The sequence below is a fragment of the Dama dama genome, chromosome 3, assembly GCF_033118175.1.
Source record: "Dama dama isolate Ldn47 chromosome 3, ASM3311817v1, whole genome shotgun sequence".
Taxonomy (NCBI): domain Eukaryota; kingdom Metazoa; phylum Chordata; class Mammalia; order Artiodactyla; family Cervidae; genus Dama; species Dama dama.
Genome location: NC_083683.1, coordinates 37584688 through 37607544, shown reverse-complemented (window position 1 = coordinate 37607544; position 22857 = coordinate 37584688). Strand labels below are relative to the sequence as shown.

At 37.8% G+C, this 22857-nt stretch overlaps 1 protein-coding gene across 1 annotated transcript in view; it reads left to right on the top strand.

The window, feature by feature from the left end:
- The first annotated feature begins 745 nt into the window (after window positions 1–745).
- Window positions 746–22857, top strand: part of EPYC (epiphycan) — a 37191-nt gene continuing 15079 nt past the window's right edge. The window contains exon 1 of the mRNA XM_061122182.1: window positions 746–910. Within this exon, the coding sequence (XP_060978165.1) occupies window positions 746–910 (165 nt within the window). The remainder of the gene's footprint in view (window positions 911–22857) is intronic.

Here is a 22857-nt window from a genome sequence, read left to right as displayed (position 1 = left end):
GAAGTAAAAGGGAAAAAAAAAAGCCTTCATTATTTTGTCTGGAAAAAGACTTGGGCTTAAATGTACAAGAAACAGTCTTAGTTGTATTACTAGCCAACTCTGTCTTGGTTTCCTCATTTTTAAAATGGTCTGAGAGTTATAGTAATTATCATCATCATCATCAGCTCTGCATCCCGGAGCTGATGAAATAACTTCATGCTTAGTAAGTGGGGAAACTTAGATAATGCGAAGGCTTTTGTGAATAAAGTGAAAGTCGCTCTGTCGTGTCCAACTGTTTGTGATCCCATGGACTATACAGTCCATGCATTCTCCAGGCCAGAATACTGGAGTGGGTAGCTGTTCCCTTCTCCAGGAATTCTTCCCAACCCAGGGATTGAACCTAGGTCTCCTGCATTGCAGGTGGATTCTTTACCGTCTGAGCCACCTAAGTTTATCACAGTCTTTCTGTATCTCTTTTTCTCCACATTTCTTTATAAAATAAAATCGATTTATTGTAATTACAATATCTACTGCAAAAATGTGGGTAGGTTTGTGAATTAATTAGAAGACCTGGCATCAGTAGTCCTCAGAATCCACACAGTTACACATGTTATGTGATAAATTATCCATTGAAAGAAAACTACCAGCTTGAGTTTCTCAGTATTGATGGTGATCTATCATTCCTATTTAGTGCAAGCTATTCATAAGTTATTAGCAATTAAACATTTATGTGTTTCAATGTTTTATGATTAGGAGAGTTTGAGAAATGAAAGCATTAGCAAGACTCATTGTGGGGCTTGTCATCTTGGGCGCTGCTGTGACCGCCCCAACTCTAGAATCCATTAACTACGACTCAGAAAACTACGATGCCACCTTAGAAGACCTGGATCATCTGTACAGCTACGAGAACATCCCAGTGGGGCGAGCTGAGGTAACTGATTCCTCCAACTCCTGAGACTTTTTAAAGCATTTATATGAGGGATTATTGGGGTTTCTTCTCTTCAAATAGATTTTTGTTTACTTAGAAGTAGAGATGGTTCTGGCCTCCCAGGTGACTCAGTGGGAAAGAACTGCCTGCCAATGCAGGAGATGCAGGAGACAGGGGGTTGGTCCCTGGTTCTGGAAGATCCCCTGGAGGAGGAAATGGCAACCCACTCCAGTATTCTTGCCTGGAAAATCCCACGGACAGAGGAGCCTGGTGGGCTGCAGTTCATGGGGTCGCAAAGAGTTGGACAGGACTGAGCAACTGGGAACATACACTGAAATGTTCCAAATTAATAATTTCATATTAACATTTTCTCCAGAACATGTTCAATGTGATGGAAGTTAACACTGGAAGACTATTTTCTTTTTTATACTTCATTTTCTTTATATCTCCTCATAAAGTTGAAAAATAAGAGTTTCTATCAAGTTAGAACAGAGAAAGAGGCAATCAGTGAGAGAAAGGTGAATTCAAATAGTACACCTATAATGATAAAGAAGTTTGGGAAGTTTGAAGTGAAGAAAAAAGATGTGAGAGATTAAAATGTAATAGAATAAAACTAAAAGAATGCAAAAAAGGGACAATGGTTTGAAACTTTACTGTTTTCCAAGTGGAAATATGCTTCCCTAAATGACTGATTACTCTAAGCAGTAATGTAGGCATTGGCAAGGTTACAGACCATTACCTAAATCTAATATGACATGTTCCTAATTAAATGGTAGGCTTTTTATATAACTAAAGGATACAGACTAATTTTTTCTGAATCAGAAAACAAGCAGACCTTGAAATGTTGGAGTATAACGAACATACAACATTGACAAAAACTAATTAAGTGCAAATAAGCCAAAAGGGAAATTACATCACCTCTACAGAATCAGAACACATTTGGGGCAGTCATTCAAGTGCAAATCTCCTTAGAATAACTTTTGATAACTAGGGACATGAAATATTTAAACAAAAGCATGTATTTAAATTGTATGAGACTTAGATACATCCTTTTTAAGATAGTAAATGTTCTCATCTTTCTTTTTATTGCCTTATTAAATACAGTTAGATTTTCACTGTACAATATTTTTATATCTTCTCCCCACCCTATTCTTTTACTGTCTTTCTCTCGTTTGCCCTCTGTCTTTTTTTTTGAAATTTCAGGCTTGACAGCAGGAGACTTTTCTTCTGAACATTTGGTTATGACTGTTTTTAAATCTTTATTAATATTCACTGTTGATTCATTTCACTGTGTGCCTTCTATTATATGAAGGGGGCTTTCTGTAGAGAATTTATAGTTGTTACTATCTATCTTGCAATAAATGTGATGTCTATATCTCTATTGCATCAATGGAGAGCATTACAAGAAAGTTTTCAGCACTTAACTCATCTGCCCTGCTCCTTTTTCCATCTTGCATAAATTTTTTGAAAAACCACAGTGTATATTTGCAGTTATCTACTAAAATAAAGATTTTAAACTTATTTGTCATTCTTCCAAAAAATATTTCATAGGATTGGTGAGTACCATAAGTGAATTCTCTATTTTAAGTGGAGCTGAGGAATTTGGCTTCGAGGGACTATTTATTCACTATTTATTGTGCACTTCAGATGCACAATAGAGAAAACACCTTTTGAGACTAAGCATCCCTTGTGGCTCAAATGATAAAAAAATCTGCCTGCAATGCAGGAGACCTGGGTTCGATCTTTGGGTTGAGAAGATCCCCTGGAGAAGGAAATGGTCACCCACTTCAGTATTCTTGCTTGGAGAAGTCCATGGACAGAGAAACCTGGTGGGCTACAGTCCATGAGGTGGCAGAAGTAACACTTTCACATTTTTTAATACCCTGGGCAAACTGTGAAGGAAGTGAACTTCATCTGAAGACTGCTTTTAAGTTATTCCTCACTGTCAGGATTTTTTTTGTTGTTGTTGCCCAAGAGGCCCTATACATTCTCATGAAAGTCTAAAGTTCTTCCTGCCATCAAGAAAAATAAGCTAATCAATATATCCATATAGAGATGATTTAGTAGACAACCTTTCCTCATGTTTGCTTATTCTAGAATAAGAACCTTTCCATAAGGTACTGAATGGGTGACATTATACCCTTACATACTCTAGCCCTTATTTCAGGCAAACATTTCTAATTTTCATAATGGCCTACCCAAGCTCAGAAACCTAAACACCAGAGGGTTCCAGAGAGTCATGGACAACACCTCGTAGTTGCTTAAAATACACAAATCATCACTGATAAAATAATCCTTTGCAGCGAAGTCATCATCAGAAAACTGGCTTTAGGTAGGTGATAGACATAGGTATAGATAGAAATATAGATATAAATGTTCTATCAGTTCAGTTCAGTTGCTCAGTCATATCTGACTCTTTGCAACCCCATGGACTGTAGCGTGCCAGGCTTCCCTGTCCATCATCAACTCCCAGAGCTTATTCAAACTCACGTCCACCGCGTTGGTAATGCCATCCAATCATCTCATCCTTTGTCGTCCCCTTCTCCTCCCACCCTCAATCTTTCCCAGCATCAGGGTCTTTTCCAATGAGTCAGTTCTTCGCATTGGGTGGAAAAAGTATTGGAGTTTCAGCTTCAGCATCAGTCCTTCCAATGAATATTCAGGACTGATTTCTTTTAGGATGGACTGGTTGCAGTCCATCTCCTTGCAGTCCAAGAGACTCTCAAGAGTCTTCTCCAACACCACAGTTCAAAACCATCAGTTCTTTGGCGCTCAGCTTTCTTTATAGTCCAACTCTCCCATCCATACATAACTACTGGAAAAACCATAGCTTTCATTAGACAGATCTTTGTCAGCAACGTAATGTCTCTGCTTTTTAATATGCTGTCTAGGTTGGTCATAGCTTTTCTTCCAAGGAGCAAGCATCTTTTAATTTCATGGCTGCAGTCACCATCTGCAGTGATTTTAGAGCCCCCCAAAATAAAGTCTGTCACTGTTTCTATTGTTTCCCCATCTATTTGCCATAAAGTGATGGGACTGGATGCCATGATCTTAGTTTTCTTAATGTTGAGTTTTCAGCCAACTTTTTCACTCTCCTCTTACACTTTCATCAAGAGGCTCTTTAGTTCTTCTTTGCTTTCTGCCATAAAGTTAGCAATCTTGATTCAAGCTTGTGCTTCATCCAGCCTGGCATTTCACATGATGTACTCTGCATATTAGTTAAATAAGCAGGGTGACAATATACAGCCTTGACGTACTCCTTTCCCTATTTGGAACCAGTCTGTTGTTCCATGTTCAGTTCTAACTGTTGCTTTTTGACCTGCATACAGATTTCTCAAGAGGTAGGTCAGGTGGTCTGGTATTCCCATCTCTTGAAGAATTTTCCACAGTGTGTTGTGATCCACACAGTCAAAGGCTTTGGTGTAGTCAATAAAGGAGAAGTAGATGTTTTTCTGGAACTCTCTTGCTTTTTCAATGATCCAGCAGATGTTGACAATTTTATCTCTGGTTCCTCTGCCTTTTTTAAATCCAGCTTGAACACATGGAAGTTCATGGTTCATGTACTGTTGAAGCCTGGCTTGGAGAATTTTGAGCATTACTTTGCTAGCGTGTGAGATGAGTGCAATTGTGTGGTAGTTTGAGCATTCTTTGGCATTGCCTTTCTTTTGGATTGGAATGAAAACTGACCTTTTCCAGTCCTGTGGTCAGTGCTGAGTTTTCCAAATTTGCTGGCATATTGAGTGCAGCACTTTCACAGCATCATCTTTCAGGATTTGAAATAGCTCAACTGGAATTCCACTAGCTTTGTTCATAGATATACTTCCTAAGGTCCACTTGACTTCACATTCCAGGATGTCTGGCTCTAGGTGAGTGATCATACCATAGTGGTTATCTGAGTCATGAAGATCTTTTTTGCATAGTTCTTCTGTGTATTCTTGCCACCTCTTCTTTATATCTTCTGCTTCTGTTATGAAAGTATAACACACTTGAAAACATAAATGATATATAATTTTAAAAAGATATTTATGAAATAGGTCCAGTAGCAAAAATCAATCAACCAATCCACTCACCTACTACCTATGGAAAAAATAAAAAAAACAACCAAATCAATATGATAAAGTAAGGTGACAAGAGGAACAAAATTCAGAAGAACTTTAGTTCAGATCTTCACAAATTATTACTATAAATTTCCTTATAAACAATTACCATATAATTCCCTATGGCAAAATATGAAATACAGCCAACAGTTCCAGTCATGTGAATGGATTCTAGAATCTGATTAACATGGCATGGATTTCCTGGATGCAGTCTTGGAAGTTTAGATTCTGGAAGGTCAAATAAACTTATATATCTCATCTTTATAAATTAAAGGCAATGTTTCCACATGTTCTTGATCTTATGGGATACTTTTTGAGTGAACACTGATAACACGCCCATACAGGGTCTCGTTGATGAAAAAGTTCAGAGTAAATGATGCACATTGAGAATAAGGGGATCAGATTCTTCAGCTGTTTTTTTTTTTTTTTTTTTGTACTTGATGCCAAGAGTGTGGTTCTGCATAATTTAGCCTAGAATTTGTTTCATCTGTACAAAAGACAACTTGATATTCTAAAATTGTAAAATGACAGGATAACTGCTTTTAAATGCCAGTTTTCTTTCTTATAAAATCTAAGACTTGTCAACTTATGCCAATATAGTTGACCCTTTGGTCTAAACTTGGTATGATTAATACTTAAGGCCTTTGATATATGTGGTAGGCAGAATTCTAAGATGTGCCCTAAATGGCCCATTCCTGGAGGCATCCATGCTCTCTACAATTCTTAACATCATGAATATATTGGGATATCACTCCTGTAATAGGTTATGTTCTACGGCATACTTGAAATTTAAAAAGGGAGATTATCTTAGTCAGCCTGACCTAAACTCACGAGCCCTTTAAAGTCAGTGTCTTGAAGTTAGGGATAAAATTGGAGTCATGAGAGAAATTCAATGCAAGGGAAATGATCTGTTTCTGGCTTTAAAGTTAGATGGGTATATGGAGCAGGAATGCAGGAAATCTCTAAATGCTGAAGAGAAGTTGATAGCCAGCTAGTATATGGGGGTAGAGGAAACCCATTTCTAAATATACAAGAAACTTCAAGACCCACATGAGGTTACAGCCCTGGTCATCACCTCTATTTCGGCCTTGTGAGACCTTAAGCAGAGAACCCAGTCAGGTCATTCTTGAACTTCTGATCCACAGAAACTATGAACTTAAAAATGAGTATAGTTTCAAACTGCTATGTGTGTATGTGTGCTAAGTCGCTTCAGCCGTGTCCGACTCTTTGCAACGCCATGGACTATAGCCTGCCAGGCTCCTCTGTCCACGGGGATTCTCCAGGCAAGAACACTGGAGTGGGTTGCCATCTCCTCCTCCAGGGGATCTTCCTGACCCAGATAGCAATTTTCAATGCAGCAACAGAAAACTAATATAATATGTAGTGATTTAAACTGCTTTTCTGAAAGCCACATTTGAATTACTGTAAGGCTGCAAGGCTTGCATTTATGAGTCCAGTGATTTATTTAGTCAGTGAGCCAAACCACCCTTGGTTCCCAGGGTTAGAATCTCAATAGAGCTTTATTAATTTCTACTGGTAGTAGTATAATCATTACCTCCTCAGTGGTTGGAAAGTATTTCTTTCAATGGTTTGAAAATTATATGCAGTTAATATTTCAGACTGATGACTTACGTGATTTCTGAAGATCTAGAATATCTGGGATCCACTGGACATATGTTAGAAAAAGATTTTAGACCCAGCAATTCCATCATCTGGGCTTTCCTGGTGGCTCAGCAGTACAAATCTGCCTGCCAATGCAGGAGATGCAAGTTCTATCCCTGGGTTGGGAAGATCCCCTGGAGAAGGAAAGGGCAACCCACTCCAGTATTTTTGCCTGTGATGCCCCATGGACAGAGAAGCCTGGTAGGTTACAGTTCATGGGGTCACAAATGAGTCAGACACGACTTAGCAAATAAACAACAACAACAAATTCCATCACAGTGTTTCAAATTATCCTGTGGATAAATCTGCTGATACAAAGTTGCTGCAGTTTTTACCTCAAGCTTTCATTTTACTGTAATGATATGAGTAGGAACTGGTTATAAGCCATTAGACTGAAATGCAGATGTTTTCCTTCTTGATGGATAATAGCTTAATTCCGAGCACTTATTACATGTCAGTACTGTTCTAGGAATATCACATGTATTATATCATTTATTTCTCCCAACCAAAGAATGAAGTCCATTATTATTCCCATCGAATAGATAAGAATGTTGAGACAAAGAGCAGTTAAGTATCTTGACTAAGATTACAGTTATTCATAATATATAATCATAGTGATGTTCTCTTACCAGAATATAATTTCTAACAAACGAATAAAGATTATATTGTCCTCCCTTCATTTTCTACCATTTTCTAATCATCCTTTTAACTTGCACCGGTTTTGGTTGAACTTAATGCCAGGTGCATTCTATACTGCACTCTGAGAAAGAAAAACATTCTTCTATGGGTGCATATGGTGAACTAGAAGTGAACTTAATAGACAACTGAAAGTTACCTAATTTTTTAAGAAAAAATGGTTTAAGACTGCTTAAGAATTGCGAATAGGTATATGTATCTAAGTTATAAGGAATAACCTGAGTGTGTAGGGTCCAAGGAAACATTTCACTAATTTTTTTAAATAGTTCATGAAAAATCTAAATAGTTCAAAATTCTGTATTCTTTGAATGGCTTAAGTTGAGATTGTGCTTTTGGCTGAGCAGGTATTTGGTGTTCCCATTTTCATGATGCAGTTTTTGCATTATTGATTGTCTGTTTCTCTTAGGTCTAAAAAATCATTGGCCTTGCCCATGAGTAAATGATTTTACTTAGAAACATACTCAGTGGCTGTATTCATATTTATTGAGGTTCTGCTGAAAAGTATGAACTTCCATTCCTCCAGGAAATTTTCCTGGCTCCATCCAGGTAATTTGACTTCTCCACACCTCTATCACATTATTTAGTCTTGCATAATTACTTCTATTTAATTGAGCCTGCACTGTTCCTATATCTTCAATAAATACCAGAGATGTTATACCATGTGGTCCCATGAAGCACTTGACTGTATTTGTCATAGGATGGTGTCGGGGACATTTAGGGCAACATCACACGATGCTCTTTCATGAGGACATGAAGGAAAAATTTCTCTCAGGCCTCAGTGTCAGAACAGGCTGCAGTTTTTAAGAAATTTGTTTATGTTCTAGGCCATCCATCTTGTAACTGTGTCTGTCATTTTTTTTCAGAAAACTAGATCTTAATTTTTGCCTCATTCTTCCCTGGCTTTGTATTATTTCCCACACCTCTATATTCCCATCACCCTAATCTCCTCATGGAGGTTATTTTCTGAAATATTACCATGTGTGCTTTAAAAATTGCCTTATATACATACTGGAATGAGTGAGAGTATGCATTCATAAGGAAATAGCATTAATAACTAACCAAAAACATCATTAGTAATTGGCTAAGAGTAAGTTTCTTGAATGAGGAATGCTTTTCTTGCTGTTACTCTCCACTGATCTTAAAATTAAGGCCTTTTTTTTTTTTAATTTCACAGAAAGAACAGGTGGCCAGATTGTTTAAAATTATCCTTAAAACAAAAACTTCCATTGAAATAAATATATTCAGCTTCAAAAATAGCATTTATCAATAAACTTTGCCAAGGAAATGAAAATTAAATTTAGTGAAGTTATAGGAATGGGAGAGAACTCAGTGAAGGCAGTTGTATCAATTAAGAATGGAGCAGTGATTTTTCTCCTGTCATAACAGGATGCTATGCAAAAAAAATTTTAGAACATATGTTGATGGCATGTAACACCTGAAACTGCTGAAGTAGAATCAAACTAATATGGGACTACTTATAGAAATCAATGTCCACTTTAGATAATGACATATAAAAAGGATCTTAAAATTAGGTTATACAAGTATAATGAATTGGTGTAAAACTTCATTAATACTAGAGAGTAGTTTGTCTCAAAACTCATCTGTATATATTCTGAACAAAAAACAATTAAATTAGAAATATTTCTACTATTTATTTCTTCTGGTGAAAGAGGTATGCAATACTTTATATTGTATCTGGAATCATGTCTCACTTTGGCCAATTTATACAATATGTTTTAAAGTTTCAAACATATGGTTGGCATATAAAATACCTCTTATTGGAAGAAGTAACTTGTTAAAGTGTCACTTGTCCTGAAGTAAATATCCTTTTCAGGCTATGGCAAAAATTAAAAGCTAAAATTTCTCTTTACCCTCCCTTTTCATCAAAGATGCTCTGAGGATGAGAGGAAAGAATTTTGCTGATGATCCTTTAATATGGTTGTCTGATTGAGTTTCCATATGTTTCTTTCCAAAGCAGCATTAAACCATTTGGTTTTTATTTTAAGCTATTTGAAAACCTTAAAGAAGTGAAGCAACAAAAATGTACAATCATGCAGGATCATCAGGAGAAAAAGATTACTGATATTATTTGCCAGTGATTTGTTTGTGTTTGTATCTGTACTATACATTATTTGTGAGACCACAATATAAGTTAATTATCAAAACTGGCCCTTGAAATAAGACTTATTTTTCAGAGCAACTGAGGATCAGAGTTCTTATTCAACTAGTAAGTTTCAGAGTAAAATTTAAACTAGATTCTTCTGATGCCAAAGTAGAGAGACCCAGGCACTAAAACCTCCATTATTTTTCAATTCCTTCTCTCTTATCTTTGCTTCTTTTAGCTGTGTCCCATATTGAGGCTTACTTTCTCTGAAATTAAGTTATTTGAGTATTAGGAACCAGATAAAGTTTTCTAGTGATTGCAATTAATATACTATCTAAGTATCTCTCTTAGCTGTCAAAGTATTTAAGGAAGAGACAGGAAAGATGATCCTTCTGAACTGGAAGCAGCTTTGTCAAAAACATGGCGATTGAGTAAACTTTGCCAAACACATTTCTTCCTTGTACATTTTCAAGAGAAAGTAGAAAATAAGATACAGCTTTCATTGCCAGTGTTCATGGTCACATTCTTTTAGATAATTAGTATAAATCACTTAAATCAATTTGAGCACCAGACTTATGCTTAGCGCAGAATTTCATCGCACTCGGCCTACCTACATGCCAGCATGTGGAACCCACAGAATACTCTTAGTAACTCAGACTGAATGAATGGCCCAGGGCCTATTTGGAAACAAAACTTTGATATAATGATGACAACAAAGAACACTTTCAAGACTGAGTATTGACTGGTGGGGTAATTTGGGAGAAAGATAAATTCAAAATTCTGTTTTTACAAAAATCTTACTTGGTGCTGAATAAAAATCCAAATAGGATTTTGAAGACTTTAACAAAACAGGGAGATGGGCCTCTAATTTAAATATTATGTGCTGGAGGAATGGCGTTCACTGGTTAGGCATAGACTGGCAGAGTGGAGACTCTAAGCAAATAAACAAGTAGGATATTTGCTTCTCAACCTGGCTTTGCCTGGGCACTTAAATCATTCCACGCACACTACAAAGAACGGGGATAGAAACCACCAGCTTTGGGTGTTGCTCATGTATACACCTGATTCACCCTTGAGAGGCAGTTTTTCACAGAGTTGAGTGACATGGGCTATGGAGTCAGACTCCTCATGTGTGAGTCTCAAGTCTGTCACACCAACTGTGTGGCCTTGGACTGTCATAAAAACCCTGAGTTTCAGCTTCCTAGTCCTACGATACCTTGGGAGAAGACTCTTGAGAGTCCCTTGGACTACAAGGAGATCAAGCCATTCAGTCCTAAAGGAAATCAGTCCTTAATATTCACTGGAAGGACTGATGCTGAAGCTGAAGCTTCAATATTTTGGCTACCTGAGGTGAAGAGCTGACTCACTGGAAAAAACCCTGATGGGAAAGATTATCTTCAGAACATGTGATTTAGCTCAAAATTGTTTTTAAGGGAATTTTTGAAAGAGTTAACTTTTGAAGGTAGCAGCTTTAAAAATGCAAAGAGCCAACTCACTGGAAAAGACCCTGATGCTGTGAAAGATTGAGGGCATGAGAAGAAGCGGGTGACAGAGGATGAAATGATTGGAGAGCATCATCAACTCAATGAACATGAGCTTGAGCAAACTGTGGAGGATCGTGAAGGACAGCGAAGCCTGGCATACTGCAGTCCATGAGGTCACAAAGACTTGGACACGACTTAAGAGACTGAATAACAATGATTTAACTTAGAGCCTGGGATATAGCTAACATTCAATGAATGTTATCTTTACCATGGAATCAGTTATTAGTCAACAGCCACAGAGGGTTATGCACTGGTGATCAGAGAAGCCTTCATGGAAGGGAGAGGATTTGTGCTATAATGAAGACTAACTCTACTGGCATTGGTTCACTTTGGATCCACTTACCAATCTTTTGCTGAAAGTCAGGAATAGAAGCAGGTAAATCAGACCAAGTCCCTCCCTGTCCCTCAGTAGCTCTCAGGCTAGTCATCTTATAAACGCACAGCTTCAACACAATAAAGGAAGTGAAAAGATTAGTATTAATAAGATCAGTAGTTTAGGGACATAAGGTATCTGTGAGTTCAGCCACAAAATATACAGATGTGCTGAGAAATTATGTCTCCAAATCTGTCATGAGTCACAGACCTGATAGAAAATCTTAGATATAAATTATTTTACTCATGTGTTTATCTACTATTGTTTTTGAATAGTATGTAAGTCTAGTTACATGCATAAATGCTATAATGAATACAGAAATAGATATATACATATATATATAAATATAATTATAGATAGAATCAGATTAACATAAGCTATATACAATGGGTTTCCCTGGTGGCTCAAATGGTAAAGAATACACCTGCAATGCGGAAGACCTGGGTTTGATCCCTGGGTTGGGAATATTCTCTGGAAGAGGGCATGGCAACCCAATCCAGTATTCTTGCCTGGAGAATCCCCATGGAGAGAGGAGCCTGGCAGGCTACAGTTCATGGGGTCATAAAGAGTAGGACACAACTGAGTGACTAAGGACAGCATGAGCTATATATAATAATATTATCTCATAAAATAGTTTACAAAATATTTATATATAAAGTATATTGTATTACATTCCCCACATCACATCTTGTATTATATATTATTATGTGTTATATTATGATATAAAATATAAATTAAGACAGTGAGGCAAAGAAAAGAGTTGTTAACATTATATGAAGCCAGGGGTTGAGTACATATTTGAAAATGCATACTATTCTACATATGACACATAGAGATACATATAATATAGAAATTTTCTGGGCAATAGTGTTAGGTTTTAAGGAACCTTATATATATTCCTGCTATGGCCTACCTAAATTTAGGATCAACTGAGAGACAGAAATGAGACTAAGACCAATAGAGTTCAAAATATCCCCCTTGTTACTGATAAAGGCTAAGTTGCAATATATGACTTAGGTGTGAAGCAACTGTGGGGTTTTTAGTATAAAACTTCAGATATAGGCCAGGTCATCAGTCACAGGCAAGGCTAGTCAACCACAGACCTCAGAATACAGTAAACCTTATTGCCTGCATGAAGGGGCAAAACCGAACGCATGCTCCTGGCAAACAGGCAACAACTTCTTCTAAAAAAGAAGACAGCCACTCATGCTGAGCTCCTTTTCCTACTCACTAATCACCCTGGTCATTCTTCTCCCTTTAGGAGGAGCGGATGGACCTACTCCCCAATACAATGGCCTCACAAGCCATTAGGCTTGGGCCCTGAGTTCAATATCGACCTCCACATCAAGAGAGGAAGTCAGCCCACTTTTTAGGACAGTGGCTCCTACATTCCTGAGTCCTGCCCTTGAGGCCTGCATGAGACCAACCAGCACTCTTAGATATCCTCTGTAGATTTGATCACACAAAACCCTCAAGTAGGTCCAAGAACATCAGTGAATTTATCTCAAAGATTGAAATTTCACTCTCAGTTCTATGTTCTAACCTCAAATTATATCAAGGCCCAATATTTAATATCAGAGCTTCTGCAATGAAGTGAAATGCTGAATAATTACACCAATAAGACAGAAACATAGAGGATACAGATTTGCATATAGCTCCCCTACCTCGATAAAGTTTTTGAGGAAAAGTTAAAAAGTACACATTAATGTCCCTTGCATATTAAAGCATGTTGTTTAGTCACTAAGATATATCTGACTGTTTTGCAACCCCATGGACTGTGGCCTGCCAGGATCCTCTATCCGTGGAATTTTCCAGGCAAGAATACTGAAGTGGGTTGCCATTTCTTTCTCCAGAGGATCTTCCTGACCCAGAGATGGAACTCGCATCTCCTACACTGGAGGCAGATTCTTTACTACTGAGCCACCTGGGAAGTCGATAATCAAGTATGAGTGGAAGTCACTCAGTCATGTCTGACTCTTTGCAACCCATGGACTATACAGTCCATGGAATTCTCCAGGCCAGAATACTGGAGTGGGTAGCCTTTTCCTTCTGCAGGTGATCTTTCCAACCCAGGGAGCGAACCCAGGTCTCCCGCATTGCAGGCAGACTCTTTACCAGGTAAGCCACAAGGGAAGCCCATATTAAAGTAGAAACTTGTTTAAATCCAAAGAGATTATAGTACAAAGTCAGAATTATTTGCCTCATGATTTAAAAGATCAAAGAATATGGACTCCAAAACTCCCCTTTTTCACAACCTGAGTGGACTCTACCAGGTACAGATGTAGTTCTTCAAAGGCACATAAATTGCTATTTGTTCATTACCAGGTCTCCCATGACCCTGATATTTAAAGAGAATGAAGTACTTTTTTGCACATACAATATTATCACAATATTGACCCCAATCTCCATCAAATTTTAAGAAACATGTTAATCCTGAGTCCGTAAACAGTTATTCTAGGCAAAAGTGTATTCCTCGTGCCTGTACATACTATTGCCAGAGACCAAGAAGAGAGTTGATGGTATCTGAGACTTCAGAAGATGGAAGAACTTTTGGTTTAACCTCATCCAGATATTGGTCAACTTATGTTCATTGTCCCTAGTATGCAGAATTTGAGGTCAAGTACAATTTGGAGAAATCTCCAACTTCCACTAGAAGTTAAATTATGGCACTGTTTTACCTTTCTTAGAGCAGCTGTTCTCCAAGTGTAATTCTTGAGCTGGCAGCACCAACATTACCTGAAAGCTGGTCAGGTATGCAAACTTTCAGGTTCCACTCCAGATCTAACAAATCAGAAACCTACCCTCCAGGTCATTCTGATGTACCTATGAGCTGCACTGAACTAGAAAACATCCCCAAACATCATGTCTCTTCTCTCAGAGTATCACTGGAGATATTACTGTTTCCTGGCCCAGTTTTAAACATCCAGTTTTTTTAGCACAGGTGATTGATGGCTTCCCTGGTGGCTCAGTTGGTAAAGAATCTGCCTGCATTGCAGAAGACTGCCTGAAATATAGGAGACCTGGGTTCGATCCCTGAGCCAGGAAGTTCCCCCTGGAAAAGGAAATGGCAACCCACTCTAGTATTCGTGCCTGGGAAATCCCGCGGACACAGGAGTCTGGTAGGTTACAGTTTATGACATTGCAAAGAGTTGGACATGACTGAGCAACTAAACCACCACCCCACCAATCATCAGATCCATCTGAAGCTTATCTTTCTGCACATTCAAAGCTTCTGAACTCCATTTTCCTGCTAAATCCTGGTTTTCTGGTTCCTGGTGTTGCATTGAGTATGTGTTCTTTCAAGTGATAGATGGTTGTAACCAAGGATTTTCAGCCAGGGGTTTCTCCAGTCTGGAAGCTCTGTGTCCCAGGGGCTTTTACCCTTGCTTCAGGCTGTGAAATTCAAGAAATCCACCTCCCAGAGAGTTTCCGCTTCTTCCCCACAGTTGTTTTTGTTTTGTTTCAAGCTGGAGAATCAGCCTCAGCAGATTCCTGAACTGAAACTGCCAGTTGAGGTTTCTGATGACTGTGGCCCTTGGAAGGCCCGTAAAAAACAATCCCTCTGCTGTGGGCTTCCATAGTGGTTCAGAGGGTAAAGCGTCTGCCTACAATGTGGGAGACCGGGTTCGATCCCTGGGTTGGGAAGATCCCCTGGAGAAGGAAATGGCAACCCACTCCAGTATTCTTGCCTGGAAAATTCCGTGGATGGAGGAGCCTGGTAGGCTATAGTCCATGGGATCGCAAAGAGTCGGATACGACTGAGCAACTTCACTCACTCACTCAACATTTCAGAGTTCCAGGACTTAATTGGCACTTGTGTCTCCTACGTTCTAGTCTGTGGAATTAACGTTGACCTTGGCCATATATTTGAGTCACCTCTAGAGTTTCAAAGTGAAAGTCGCTCAGTCGTGTCCGACTCTTTGCGACCCCATGGACTGTAGCCCACCAGGCTGCTCTGTTCATGGAATTCCCCAGGCAAGAATACTGAAGTGGGTTGCCATTCCCTTCTCCATGGGCTCTTCCCAACCTAGGGAGGCATATTCTTTACCGTCTGAGCCATCAAAGAACATTTTAATGCTTGGACCACACTCTAGATTATTAAAATCAGAATATCTAGGGGTAGGACTCAGATTGGGTGTGACTTCCCTCAGTTATTCTTTTAGTATTAGCCAGTTACAACTGTTTATAACCAGTTTAAGATGCTTTTTAGTTTGGTCCTTTTACTTCTTTAGTACTGTGTGCCTTCTAGTAACGAGAGCCTTCTTTCTTCTTTCCGGTCCAGACTTGTTCTTCTGACAAAAGTGAAAGTGTTAGTTGCTCAGTCATATCTGATTCTTTGCAACCTTATGGACTGTAACCCACCAGGTTCCTCTGTCTGTAGAATTTTTCAAGCAATAATACTGGAGTGGGTTGCCATTCCCTTCTCCAGGGGATCTTCCTGACCCAGTGTTCGAACCCGGGTCTCCTGCATTGTAGGTGAATTCCTTACCATCTGAGCCACTGTTTTCTGACAAAGTTCTCCAGATATTGTTTTGTGGCATCTTCTACAGAGACATTAAAAAAATCAGTAAATGATAAATCTGAAAAAAGTAACGTTGTTCAAAAGAATTTTGGAAATCTTCACATTTCTGAGTTGGATAATCCCATACTAGACATGTTCTTCCACTACATTCTAACCCAGGATTGGACCTGACCTCTTATTGTCCTGCACAGCCTTTTAAAAAAATGCCTGTGTGTTTGCATACCATAACAGTGTAAGCCTCTCTGTTCCTAGCAAACTCAAGACCAAGTTTACCATAACTTTCCCTAGGAATGTTAGAATGAGAAATTTGTGGAATTAGGGAAGATCCAGTGAAAATAGGGCATTTAAAAAAAAAAAGCTAGGCAGGACAATAAGAGGTCAAGCAATGTTGTCATCCATCAGGCTGTACAATTATTGGCTTATGATGTCAATATACTCGAAATAAGATGCAGATAGGTGGGCCCCAAAGGATAATCAGTGACATCATATCAATATCTTTGCTAACGTTCAATGTGGGCTTTAAAAAGGAAAAGTATAGGTGTAAATATATAAAACACTCCATTTCTTAAAGCATATAAGGAGAAGAACGAATGAAATGTATCTAGAAGGTATTGAGGATGGATCAAATCTTTTTTCAATGTGTTCTCTCTGGAATTATGATATTGAAACTCTGATCAAAGACATAAATATGAAAGAAATCAAATTCAGAACATTTAAAAGTCCTTCACCATAACTATATTGAATCTATAACATATATATAGCATGGAGATTAAAACAGATCCATACATTTTGATACTGAGATTAATAAGGAAGATCATAGAGCCAAATATTACCAGAGTCAATTAACTGCTACTCAGCAGCCTTCTGTTGACAAGATGACTTCTATCAGGCTAATGACTGCAAAAACTTATGATAGTCAACAAATTCAAGGATTTCAAACCCTTGAAAAACAGCCTTCTGTTACTTTATGTTATTACAGAGCTGATATACACAGGGTCCTCTGTTCTGCTTCTGTTTCTACAAAGTTGTAACTATAATTAAGCCCCCAAGTGAAGCTACAGAGACTACAGAGAACATACTGGTGGCAATAACAGGGTTCAGGCTAGCATACTAGGTTAGAATGGTCTTTTGAATTTGTTTAAAGTCATTTTGCCACTGAGAGATTAAGTCAGATTTCTAAATTTGCAAAATTTTGCAAGGCTTTACCACCAATCCTGTACAATAGAAAAAAATGTAATGTGATAACTATTTTGAAGACAATTGAATCTTAGCTGCTTCTCCCTAGAACATCCTCTGAAACGCAAGTTTTCCTGTTTAAAATGTCTATAATTACCCCTGATAATACATAAATCATCATCATGGATGAATAGCAGTTGTACTCAGAGGCGCTCTGCATATTAAAAGGCACAGTTTGTTATCCTCTGTGCCTCAAGAAAGTCTGTGTTAGAAGGAACAATTTGCTTTGTGTTAGGATGGGAAAGATTGAAACTTAAAAAAAATACTAAATTACTCCATCATAAAATAAAGAGCCAGTGTTTGAAAGGTTCCAAATATCTTGGTTTTCAGTCCAACTTCTTTGTTTTCAATTACTGTGATTGACTCTCTCCCCCTACTCCCATCCTCATGAGATTACTGATTTCAGCCTGCACTAAATTGTCCTTCTGGCAACCTTACTTGGGGAACAAGGGCAGTAAGGGGAAAGGGAACATGAACTGACTTTGCTATTAGATAATGTTTCTACAGCCTTTGCCAAAGTCCCCTACCAATATCATTTGGAGACATTCAATTAGAACTAGATGATACATTTTGTGAGAACTAAGATATTAGAAAGCTATTAAGTTTCTGGAGCCTAAGGGGGTGATGGTGAACAGAGTCCTGAATAAACTGGGATAAAACTGAAGTTAAAAAAAAGTCTTTCTGGCAAGTAAAAATGAAATATTGCCATTTTCTGACAACAAGAAAAGGAAATGAGAAAATAAACATGCGAACAAAGAAAAAAACACTGAGGTCCCAGAAGAGACACCAACTAGAGAGGATATGATTAAATGCAACCTTCAAATCATCAGCTTTTGTTTCTTTTGCATTACAGCTTTCACTTAAACATGGAATTGAACACAAATCTATGAAGAATAGCTGTACATTAGGATAGATTTTTTTTAAAAAAAGCATTTACAGGTTTTTGTCAATACTTACATAATATCTTAGCAAGTTAACATCAAATATGACTGTATGCTATATTGGTTAAAAAAAGCCATAAACTAGTCTTGATTTTGACTTTCAGGCATTTGTTCATTATATAGATTTATTAATTTTGCATTAAGCTAATAAAAAACTGAGATTTAAAAATAGATAAATTGAAATAATGGTGAACTGAGTAAAATTTGGTGATATATTTCAGTAAGTACTACATAAGTGACCTAGATCAAAGAACAGTAGTCTGTCAAAGAGAAATTAGAGAGGATAGAGAGACCAAAAAAATGTGCATATTTATATTTTTCTAATGTCAATGAAATGTGCTAGGTAAATAAATTCCAAAAATATTAAAAATTGTTTCATTAGTTTAATTAGGAAATGGATAAGAAAACAAAAGTTGAAAAGGTCTATTTTAGGGCAAGTTACATTAGCAGCTGTAACAAATAATTCAAAATCTCAATGGCTTAATGCAATAAGGAATTTATATCTTGCTGACATGGCTACCTAATGCAGGTCAAGGGGTTTACTGCCTTCCAAGTAGTTATTCTGGGATTCAAACATCTTTCATGTTAGAACGTCACCATCTTCACCTTTGGACTTCAAAGTCACAGCGGATCTTGTGTTGACAGATTAAGGGAAGAGACAGAATCTGGAGAAAGAATGCTTGCTCTTCCCTGATTTGAACCAGACATTGCACATGACCTTCTCTCCCTATCAGTTGGCCAGAACTAGCCACATGACCCAATCTAGAGTCTAAGAAAGTGGAAAATTGATTTCAGCTGAATGCCCAAGAGGAAAATGAATATATGAAACTATCTTAGCTTAACCAGACTAGAGCTTCATTCTACATAAAAGCTTATTTCTTACAAAATTGAGAGAAAATTATAATCAATGCTGCTTGAATTTTACATTCTACCTACATCAGTGTTATGTGATATTTTTTATACTTGTCAATTTCAGGAGAAAGACTGATTGGCTGCCAAGTTCTCTCATAGGGCAGCATGGCCTTGGGAGGGTGTTCAGCCTTCAGCCTTCATGTGTAGCAACAGACTAATGTAATCAGTCATGGTCAGATATGATGGTAGGTTAATAAATGACACTAAGAAAAAAATCACAAGAGGCTTAAAATATGTACAAGAAAGTCTATTTATGAATTTATAATGTGAGGTCATTTCCACCGATGACAATGCTCACTTCTCCTATCCAGAGCTCCTCTTTCTCAGAATGAAGATTTGTAAGATGTTAGATTATTCAGCATAAATTTTTTTGGCTGAGTACAGAATCAGTAAGTATTAAGGAAGTTGTGTAGTTTTATGACAATCATAATCAGATTTAAATCCTGGGCTTACTACATAGGAGCTGTGTGACCTCAGACAGCTTACTCAGCCCTCCCTCCTTCCATTCTCAGTTTACAGATCTGTTAAATGTGCACAATCATTGCACCTTCCACAGAGGGCTATTTTGAGAATTACATGCAAATCAATGGAAAGAGTATAACAGTTGTTCATATACAATGAGTACTCAATCCATGCCCAATATTTTCAGCTAGCCCATAGTGAGATCCAATGAATCCTCTCTTCTCCATTTTAGGGATGATATCTTTAGGTTCAATGAATTTAATGTTTCCCTCTTCCAAACAATGATGTCTACAATAACAAGCTATCATATATTTCCCCGAGCTCGATTTTTCTAGACTACCCTCTTCTTCAGTTCACTTGCAGGATACCCAGGTTCGACCCCTGGGTCAGGAAGATCCCCCGGAGAAGGAAATGGCTACCCACTCCAGTATTCTTGCCTGGAAAATTCCATGGATAGAGTAGCCTGGTAGGCTACAGTCCATGGGGTTGCAAAGAGTCAGACATGACTAAGCAGCTTCACTTTCCTTTCTTTGACTATATCATCATCACTAATGAGTCAAGAATCATGAGTCAAGAAACTGCTCCCAAGGGTTTGAGATAAACAGTCTCTTCTCATTGATCAGATCTGCATCATAAGAACAATCTAAAGTAACTTCAGTTTCTTGGGCTGGGAATCTCATTGTGACTCTATCCTGGACTCTATTTTATATACTAAAATCTGCATTATTTTTTCCAATAGGATCAATTATATTTTCATTCTTGGATCAATGTTTAGAAAATATTAATGACAGGGAAAATGGACAGTTGACCAAAGCTTAAGTGTAATGCTTGGCACAAGCATTCAGTCTAGTTGATTAGATAATGATAAACACTGCCAAACCTTCCATCATTTATAAATGCATTCACTCTTTTAGTGATCCTTTCACTCATTCATAAAGATAGGAATCAAACCCAAGTAACGATTTCCATCTCATATGTATTACATTTTCTTTCCATTCTTTCCATCTCACAGGTATAACATTTTCATTGAGTTTTTCACTGGAAACAGTGCAGATTAAGCACAGAGATGAAAAATATTAAAATATCAAGAAACAAAATATACTAGTTTTTAATAATTCAAACAATGCTTCAGAGCAGTAAAATGGTTTCTGACTACTCTGAACAGGTGTGAGTAGCATGCTCAACAACAGGTCTCTACTGAAAGAATCAGTGACAAATAAGGCAATTAGAAGAGGTGTGGCTGTTGTTTCCGAACATACTAATTATTCAAATTTTTACTCTGAAATTAAGACAAATAAATTTAGGCTTAATGGTAGCAATTCAGTTGCATAGATCATTTAGATATGCTTTTTGCTAGGGGGCAAATTGATTTGATTAAAATGATTTTTAAAAATTTTGGGTATTTTTTTGTTTAATATTAAGCTTCTTATTATTGGAGTATAGTTGATTACAGTGTTGTCTTAGTTTCAGGGGTATAGCAGAGGGAGTCAGTTATATTATAGCCACTCTTTTTAGATCATTTCCCCATATAGCTCATTACAGAGTACTGAGCAGAGTTCCCTGTGCTATACAATAGATCCTGATTAGTTATATATTTTTATATATAGTAGTGTATATATGTCAATCCCAGTCTCCCAATTTATCGCCCCTTCTTTATGTTACTGTCACTTAAAATGATGCTGGGTGCTTTTAGAGAAAGTTTCTTCCGTGGGCAGCTCTACAGACTACTTTTTAAAAATAAATTTTATTGGAGTATAATTTCTTTACCATACTGTTACTCTGCTATCCAACTAAATGAATCAGCTATATGTAAATACATATCCCTTCCTTCTTGAACCTCCCTCCTACCCACCCTCATTCCACCCATCTAGGTCCTCACAGAGCACCTAGCTAAGTTCCCTGCCTACTGACTATTTGAGAGTGAAGGTCTCAAACCTTTCACAGTTTTATTAATAACAATATAAACACAGCCAGTAAAAGTTTGAGTACACATAATCTGGTAAAAAAAAAAAAAAATGTAACTGACTTTCTTTCTGCTTAGAGTCCTTATTTCTCCAGGAGCAGAAACTTTATCTAAGCCACCTCAGGGTCATTTCAGCCCTATTTTCTCAGAGATTGCATTGAGGTGCAGGGTTACCTCCATGGAATCAGGGCTGTGCTGCGTGTGGAGGCCAAGGGATGGTGGAGGACACTTCTTGGTACTATTATCTCTTCAGTGTGACATTTGCAGAGACCTCACTATGACTTCCCAAGTGGCTCAGTGGTAAAGAATCTGCCTGACAATGCAGAAGATGCAAGAGACATTGGTTCGATCCCTGGGTCAGGAAGATCCCCTGGAGAAGGAAATGGCAACCCACTCCAGTATTCTTGCCTGGAAAATTTCATGGATATAGGAGCCTGGCAGGCAACAGCTCACTGGGTCTCAAAGAGTCAGACATGACTAAGAGACTAATTTCAGCACTCTACCCAGCCTGTGGGCTATGCATCTGTGATCTCTGATAGAAATATACCTCTTTCATGGATATGGAAGGTACTTCTAAACACCGTCTGCCGTGGCATCAACTATCTACAGTTCCAAGGCCAGTAAACAAGAAAATAGAATGAGACAACCAATTAACTCAAAGATATACTCTACTGGTACAGGGTCAAGAAAATAGGCACAAGAAGTAATGACATGTGGGAATGATCTTGTACTGTGTCTTTAAATTTAGGGAAATATAATGATCAGATCAAAAGTCAACTCAGTAGGGAGCAAGTCTGAGTAAAATTAGGAGGTGAAATGAAAAAGAGGGGAGAAAAACTCCAAAAGAATAAATATATATATCAGAGGTTCAGTTATGTGTGCATTTGAGAAAGGGGGCAGGGGTATTTTCTGGCCATTTATGTTTGTTCCCAAGTTTAGGATTCTGCAGCATTAAGCATAAAAGTCTGTTACTCGGAGAGCCAGGTGGTTACGTTTCCCTGGCCTCATTTTCTTGCATGCATTGCCTCAACCACTTCATATCACGGTATGAAAATTGTTAAAGAGGAAAAGAAGACAGAACCCTAAATCACTTCTACCCAATGGTGAGAATAAATGCGTCTGCAGTGCAAAAGGCTCTCCGGGCACAGTACTTTGAGGTTATAGTTCTGTAACTTTGCTGAACTGAAAATGCATTCCTTTCCTCGGTCTTAAAAGCTGCTCAACATTCACATTTTATTAGCAAGGAAACATGAACAAAACAGTTTTTGATAAACACAAAAGCTGTTTTGCCTCATTATATTGAATGACAACTGAGATCTTACAGCTTCACGTCAAATCAGTGGAAAAACAATTATCTGTAAAAAAAAGTATGCACAAACATTTTTCTACAAAGCTAAAGATTCAAGGCAACGTGTCCGGAATGTGTTTCTCCCTTTAG